The sequence below is a fragment of the Gallinula chloropus genome (assembly GCF_964237585.1).
Source record: "Gallinula chloropus genome assembly, chromosome: 3".
NCBI classification, from domain to species: domain Eukaryota; kingdom Metazoa; phylum Chordata; class Aves; order Gruiformes; family Rallidae; genus Gallinula; species Gallinula chloropus.
In genome coordinates, this window is record NC_140087.1 from 115,397,644 (window position 1) to 115,405,250 (window position 7,607).

A 7,607-nucleotide genomic window follows, 5' to 3' on the forward strand; every position below is an offset into this window, starting at 1 on the left:
ACAGTCCAAGGTACCAACTATTTCTCCTTGCTCTTTGGGCGTGCATTTGCAGGAACAAGTCAACGCTGCCTCTCTGTACTTGCATACATTCAACTGGCAGCAAATTTAGCTCAGGAGATCCCTTAATCTACACCCCAACCCAAAGGTGGGAAGGTCCTACTGACTGTGGTGAGCTTCAGACCACACATAGCAGCAGTCACCTGGCTACCTGACATGTCATCAGCGTGAGGACCATTCCTTTTAGTTAGTTCAAATAATGTCTCAAAATACATGGTAAGTATTTAATGAGAAGCCATCTAGTCACATTTATGTTATATTTTATTTCTTTGCCTGCAGGTTTGTTTTAGGGAGGGCCTTTTGTGTGTGTGTGTGTGTTTAGGAGCTGGTCTGGATCAGGCACCTGCATTGGGATTCTGTCTTATGCTACTTCTCACTTGTGCCTTGCCTGCTGTTATCTACTTAGCCAGGGAGATCCACTGTGCAAACAACAGCTCTTCTGAGGTCTGTGCTACATTTGGTACGATATGACTTGTAACCTGTTGCATTATGGATCATAAGGAGAATATATATTTCCATTTTAGAGCCTAAATTGCCAGAGGGCAAAGGAACAGTATGGCAGCACTGCATTTGACTCTCCTGCTGTACCCATTTTGGATGAGGTATCAAGGTGAAAATGGAAATGAACAGCTGATGTGACCAAGACTTTAATATCTCATTCCTTCCCTCCCCCAGCACTTAAATTTAGATGTAGCTCCTATTGAAACTGTGTCTCTTGTTTTGGCAGGAATGCTACAGAATGGAAAGAAGTTTGATTCCTCCAGAGACAGAAACAAGCCTTTCAGGTTCAAGATTGGCAGGCAAGAAGTCATTAAAGGATTTGAAGAAGGTGTTACACAGGTAGAAAGAAATTATTCTGGCTGGATTTCCAGTGGGCTGAAGGGGGTGTGGGCACAGGGATGTCCGGTGCGGTGGTGACAAGACCAAGTGGAAATCACTGTGTAGGATACTGAATATGCTGACTGAACATGAGCCAGCAGTGTTCTCAGGTCGCTAGGAAAGCCAATGGCATCCTGGCTTGTATCAGAAATAGTGTGGCCAGTAGGTCTAGGGAAGTGATTGTACCCCTGTACTCAGCATTGGTGAGGCTGCACCTCAAGTACTGTGTGCAGTTCTGGGCTCGTCACCATAAGAAGGACATTGAGGTCCTCAAATGTGTCCAGAGAAGGGCAACCAGGCTGGGGAAGGGGCTGGAAGGCAAATCATATGAGGAGCAGCTGAGGGAGTTGGGGATGTTTAGCCTGGAGGAGGGTGAGGGGAGACCTTATCACCACCTACAACTACCTGAAGGGAGATTATAGAGAGGTGGGCGATGGTCTCTTCAGACAGGTGACAGGAGATGGGACAAGGGGAAATGGCACAAAGCTGTGCCAGGGCAGGTTTAGATTAGATGTTAGGAAAAAATTCTTCACTGAAAGAGTTGTCAGGGCCTGGAGCAGGCTGCCCAGGGAGGGGGTTGAGTCACCAACCCTGGATGTGTTTAAAAAAAGGGTAGATGAGGTACTTAGGGATATGGTTTATCACAGGACAGGAACAGTTGGACTCGATGATCTTAAAGGCCTTTTCCAGCCTTGTGGTTCTGTGATACAGAGTGGTTTCCTGAAGGGCTCATCCATTCGAGCACAGTATTTCCTGTAGTCCTCCCCTGCCCATCCAGGAACACCCCCTGCTTGTGAGGGTTTTTCTGAGGCTTATGCCCATGGTTGGGAGGGGAGAGGTGCAGTGTGGTGACCCCAGTGTCAGTGTGTGTAAAGCTTGGTCTCTTTCCCATGGGCAGCTCCACAGGCAGACGCCAATGGCCTCTCAGACGTTCCAGGTGGCAGTTTGATGGAGTCGCCTCTATTCAGCTACTCCATAAAAGTCCAAGCTGCTGGTTTTGATGACATCCATGACCAGTAGCTGCAGATTTCGACCCTCACTGACTAAAGAACTAAACTGCACTGTTAAATTTTTATGACTTCAGGCTCCCAGCTACAAAACTTAACGTGCAGTGACCACCCCTGTGCCAGGAGCAAGGAAACCACACTCCCTTAATTACGGTTGGAGTGCCAGCACAGTGAAACCCTGTAAGAGCCACACAAGGCAGTTCATTGCCAGCTCTTGCATTTCCTCTGCAGTGGGGGCCCATTAGGTGAGGGGTGCGATCTGGTTGCTCAAGCATGAGGGTGAGAGACACCAGGGTGCATATTCCTGGTGAATCCCCATTTCGGTGTCCCAGAGGTTCAGTGTAGAAGACAATTGCTCAAATATTATTACAGGAACAACTTCTTATGCTTAAATAGAGAGAAGGGAAGAATGCAAATCTAGTGATGAATGATGCAACCGCGCTTTTCCAAAGAGGGACGGAAGAGACTGAGGCTTGGGCTGAGTGCAGGGACCTGAGCACCTCTTTCACCTGTGATTGTGTCAGCCTTTGCACCTGCCCAGCAGCAAAAGTTGGGTGCCTGCAGCATGAGGGCTGAGCAATGCTTGGAAAGTCATCCCTGGAGGTGGCTGAAGAAGGAAAAAAAATGATGCTGAGCACTTTTCAGAAGCTGAACCTAACTCTATTTGGGCACTGTTCCCTCATGGGTGCAGAGCTGTGGTCCTGGCTGTTACTGAGAGCCTTTTCCTGACGCCTGCTGATGGTGTTAGGTTTTCCCGGTGCCCTGCAGAAGGAACTCACACCTCCTCCAGCTGGCTCCAGCACAGGCAGGGTGGAGCAAAGAGTGTATTAGAGAGGTGGTGGATGCCCCATCCCTGGAGGTGTTCAAGGCCAGGTTGAATGGGGCCCTAGGCAGCCTTGTGTAGATCCAAGCCTGGAGGTTGGTGGCCCTGCCTGTGGCAGGGGGTTGGAACTCTGTGATCCTTGGGGTCCCTTCCAACCCAGACCATTCTGTGATTCTATGATTAGAAAGCCTCTGCGACTCCCAGGCAGGTCTTGCAATATAAATAACTGTGGTGAGGAGCCGGAGGAGGCAGGAGACCTTCACCTGAGCTGTTTGTGGCAGCTTCAGCTTGAAGCCGAGAGATTAATCCGATGGTCCCAACTCCTCTCTGTTCTGTAAATCTGCCACACAGTGCTTTGTCCTTTGGATTCCTCATGACACTGTTTTTCTGTCTTCTCTTTTTCTGTCTCCGCCACCCAGATGAGCTTAGGACAAAGAGCAAAGCTGACCTGCACACCTGAGATGGCCTATGGAGCCACAGGCCACCCTGGGGTCATCCCTCCCAACGCCACTCTCCTCTTCGACGTGGAGCTTCTCAGGTTAGAGTGAATCTTCTCGAGGGAGCTGGCTGGAGCCATCTGTTGATAACCATCCCTCCTTCCTCGCCTTGCCAGCAGCAGGAGACATCTTCACTGGAATCCCAATCCTCCCTGCTCAAGCTGTCCTGTCAGTAGCGCCTGCTGCTCGGTTTCTCACGCCTTCCTTCTCTTTTTTAACTTGGTGGTGTCCGTATTTGCCTTTTCTTGGGAGCTTTGCTTTGGGAAAACCCTCTACTTACTGTTTGTTGTAACATTTTCAAGTTGTACATTTTATTTAATTTGCATGTAAGAGGAATTCACAGTGATGATTGAAAATATATATAAATATAAATATATATATATATTCCTTATTGAAAAACCACTGCCTTACTGTACACTTAAACCAAGAAGAAGAAGAAAAAAAAAAATCAACACAAAAGGTGCTCAGAAACAAAACTCCAATGTACACCTTGTACATGAACGGGCATTAGCCAAACAGAGTTACCTGCGCTGCCACTTTTCTCAACTTGTATGTTCTGCTTGCTGCTGTTTTAAAAAATACTGTCTCATTTAAGAATTAAAAGTATATATATAAAAAACCAATAAAATCTTGATACTTTACAGTTTTTGGTTCCTGGTTTTCTAATTTCCTCTGGCCACTGGAATACTTTTTCAGGTAAAAGAAGTTCTTCAAACAGTCAGCCCATTTGCATGCTGTTTATTTCTCTTCTTACATGAAGTGCACATAATTGCACACGCTGGCTCTGTGTAGGTGGCACAGTGGAAGGTCTCTGTGGGACCAGAGGTACAGGAACGTGCAAGTAAGGGCTGCCAGGGTGCTCCATCTCCCCTGCTCAGCTGGTGGCCCCTCAACTCTGCTGCAAGGTGGCTGCTGAGAGGATGGAAAGTGGTGTTGTTCAAAGAGACACGGTGCTGGTACAATTTACAACGGCGAAACCAGTGTAAAAAAATTCTGTTGGAGCTGAGATAAGCCAGAGGAGAACAGAATCATGTGCATCCACCTCCCAAAACAAATCTGAACTGTGGGATGATGTGGCCACTCAGCACACCCAGGGTTTTTAGGCTGCATCTTCTGATGTGGTTTACATAGCCTACAAACTTTCTGTGCTGGACTCTTGGCAATACTTACTCCATTTGATGCCTCTCTCAACTCCTGACGGGCTGGTCAGCCCCCTGCAGACAGAGATGTGTAGACTGTCTCTTACCTGCTTTTAGGAGCAGGAGCTGATCTGTGAAGCTGCCTCTATGCTGTTATTTTTCCTTTGCCTAAATTTGATTTCTCACGTTTTGGCTTCATGTTCCCCTTTGCTGTACTAAAAAACAAGAGCATCTTGGGGTTATTTTTTCCTGACTACAAACCATTTGCTTTATTATCCAAGTCAAGGATTTGTTAATGGAAGGATCTTACACAGGCAGTGAGCTCTTTTCTGTGTCAGTCTGCGCACGGAGAACACACCCAGCATGAGCAGACAGACCACAATGCTGTGTAAGGTATCTCCAGGTGATGCCTCCTCGGGGGTAGAGAGAAAAGGAACACTGAAAAGCCAACCTGGCAGCCTGGCCAGTGACCACTCTTGCTTTCCTTTCTCCATATCTTCACTTTTACCCACAGAGCTGCATTTGAGTCTGTTAATTGATGTGTTAATTGTTTGCACATAAACCCCACCTCTTACAGACTGAGAGTTGATGGAGTAAATTTCCTTATTGCTCTCTCCATAAAGAAACTGAAGGCTCTTTGTGACCCTTTTTTGGGTGGAAATCTGGGATCACTGCAGCAGCAAGGTTACACAGCCACGTTTCACTAGTCTTTTATTTAGGATAGGCTAATTTCCTGTTAATAAACAGGAGATGACACCTGCCTGGCTTTGATGCCCAATAGCTCTCCCAAATTCTTTTCAGAGGTCCCAGTCTCCTTTGTCAGTGCCCTGGTCTCTGTGGCTGGCTGTAATGTCAGCACCAGGTTACAGATCGCAGGCTGCATTGCAGCAGTTTCCTACAGATGTCTTGCTTAAATGTAATATAGCCCAGTCACACCTGTCAACACGGGTCAATCCAGCACCTTGGTCTAAAGCTGCTCCTACTGATGGCCCAGTGTGAGGGAGTTGAAGAAACGAACACCCTAAAGGATCTGGTTTGGGGCTCTTCCTGAACACCTTGAAAGTAAACAGCAGTGTGAAGGATTGACTCGGCCTCCCTGAGCTGGGCAGACTTTCTCTCCAGCACCACCTGGTCCTGCTACTGGCAAGCTTGGGCTGCACCTAAAGGAACAGGCACCGCTCTGCCCTTCTGTTCCTATGAGGTCTCAGAGGGGTGGAAAGCATCATCCTGCCAGGTTGAGGGAGCTGATGGCACTCATGCTTCGTGCCTTCATGCACAGAGCGGCTCTGCGCTTTCCCTTCGCCCCCCAGCAGTCCAACCCGGCCATTACTGAGTCTGTAAAAACCTGATTACAGGCGGTTGATGAAGTTCCCTCCCTCGTCACCCTTTCTCTGCAGAGACCTTTGTTGGCAGCAGAGATTATTGCGTTTTTCATGCCAATTTCATTAAAAAAAAATATCTGAAAGGAAAACTAATTGTGCTTTGTGATACTTAGGGAAATTAAGTCTTCAAGGAAATGTAATCTTCGTCTCTTTATTTGACTGCTAATGCGTTAATTTATTTAATTGTATCATCGATCAACACAGTACATATAATTATTACCACTGTATAATGGATTGGAAAAAATTTACTGTCATTGCCTGTGTAATCAGATATGCTCTTGTTACTAATTTCTAAACAGCATCAATGGAAAAAAAAATGACCTTCCAGGCTTAATTTCATGCCCTACTTCCTGAAAAATTAAATGGGAAGTGAGCACGCACAAAAACCAGCACAGATGCAGAGTACGAGGCTGGTAACATCTGCCTTATTTGCTGCCCCCTCTGCCATTCATATAACCCAACTCGTTTCCCTATCCTTTGATATTACATTTCAAACAAAATCCTGAGCAGGCCTCATCAAAACAATCCTCTGGGCATTCGATTTCCATTCCCTCTGTCTTGCAGGTACAAATTATTATTTCATTTTACAAGTGTGGGGACGCTGAAAGCCCCGAACAGGCACTAGAAGGGAAAGTATGAAATGGAATATTTAATGAAAGGCAGCTGAGCTCTCGGAGAAATCAAAAGCTGCTGATCTTGAGGGTTCACTGAAGGAATTTTTATTAATCTTATTACCCTAAAGAATTGCTTTTTATATATGTTTTTCAAACAGCAGCAAATCCTCATCGCAACAGACACTGCGGTGCGAGCACCGCGCTCTCCGCTGTTGACAGAAGCAACGCGGTATTTGCATCTAATTTGGAACAGGGCTGGCAGCTTGTGCCACCATTATTAACACTTGGGTATTTTACTATCAGTAGTTACAGTTATTTATTAGAAGCATAAATCCAGCACGGTAACAAGCACCCCCAGTTCCTGTTACAGCGAAGGGCTTTCTAAACGCCCCTTACACAGGTGACAGCTTGGCACACATTACGTGTGTACATGTTTGGGGGGGGAGGGGGTGTCTACCTGTTAAAAAGCAGCGGATGCTCACAGAGAAGCAAGGCCTCCAGTAGGATTCCAGATGTTTAAGCATGGGTAGGGCCAGGTGGCTCTCACCTCAGAAACTCAGATTTGCATCAGTGTGAAGGGCAAGACGAGAAGTTCACGTGGGGATGGAGTAAACTGCTCACTGAGGGGCACCAGCACACACAGCTGCTCTGGGTTTCGTGTACCTGCACCCAACAGGAGAAGCAGTCAAGGGCTGGACATGTGGGAAGGCTGGCGGTAACTCTGCAGCAGAGCCTTACATGTGTGCACCTCCCTAGGGCCTGCAAGCGAGCTGCACAGGGCAGCTTCAGGCTTAGGGGAAGGGCACAGATATGGAAGAGGCAGCGAGGAAGGAGAGTTTGGTAGCACAGGGGCCGAGCGCAGCTCTGGCCTCCCTGAACCTGTGCGCAGCGGAAGAGGCAGACAGGATTTTGAGAGCACACTGAACTCATACGGGAGCCACACAGCTGCCCCCTCCCTGCTGTGCTGGGGTCACAGAAGCACTAGGCTGGAAGAGACCTTTGAGATCGAGTCAGACAGCAGCTCGGTGCCACCATCACCCTTTGTGCTGCTCCCAGCAAAGAGCAGCAGGTACCACAGCAGGGCATCCTGCCCCCCACTCAGGTGCCAAACACACTCACGTGCGTACAGCGACGGGTGCTCTGCAGCTCCTGACCTCTGCCACAAACGTCTCCTCAGAGGAACGGTCACATGCAACAGCAGCACAGCAC

The 7,607-nt window shown here is 47.8% G+C and overlaps 1 protein-coding gene across 1 annotated transcript in view; it reads left to right on the plus strand.

The window, feature by feature from the left end:
• Positions 1–3,897, plus strand: part of FKBP1B (FKBP prolyl isomerase 1B) — a gene marked incomplete at its 5' end in the record, with an annotated part of 50,422 nt that extends 46,525 nt beyond the window's left edge. Inside the window, 2 exon segments of the mRNA XM_084262012.1 lie at positions 785–897; positions 3,186–3,897. Coding sequence (XP_084118138.1) covers positions 785–897; positions 3,186–3,314 — 242 coding nt within the window. The 3' untranslated portion in view covers positions 3,315–3,897.
• Positions 3,898–7,607: the final 3,710 nt, after the last annotated feature.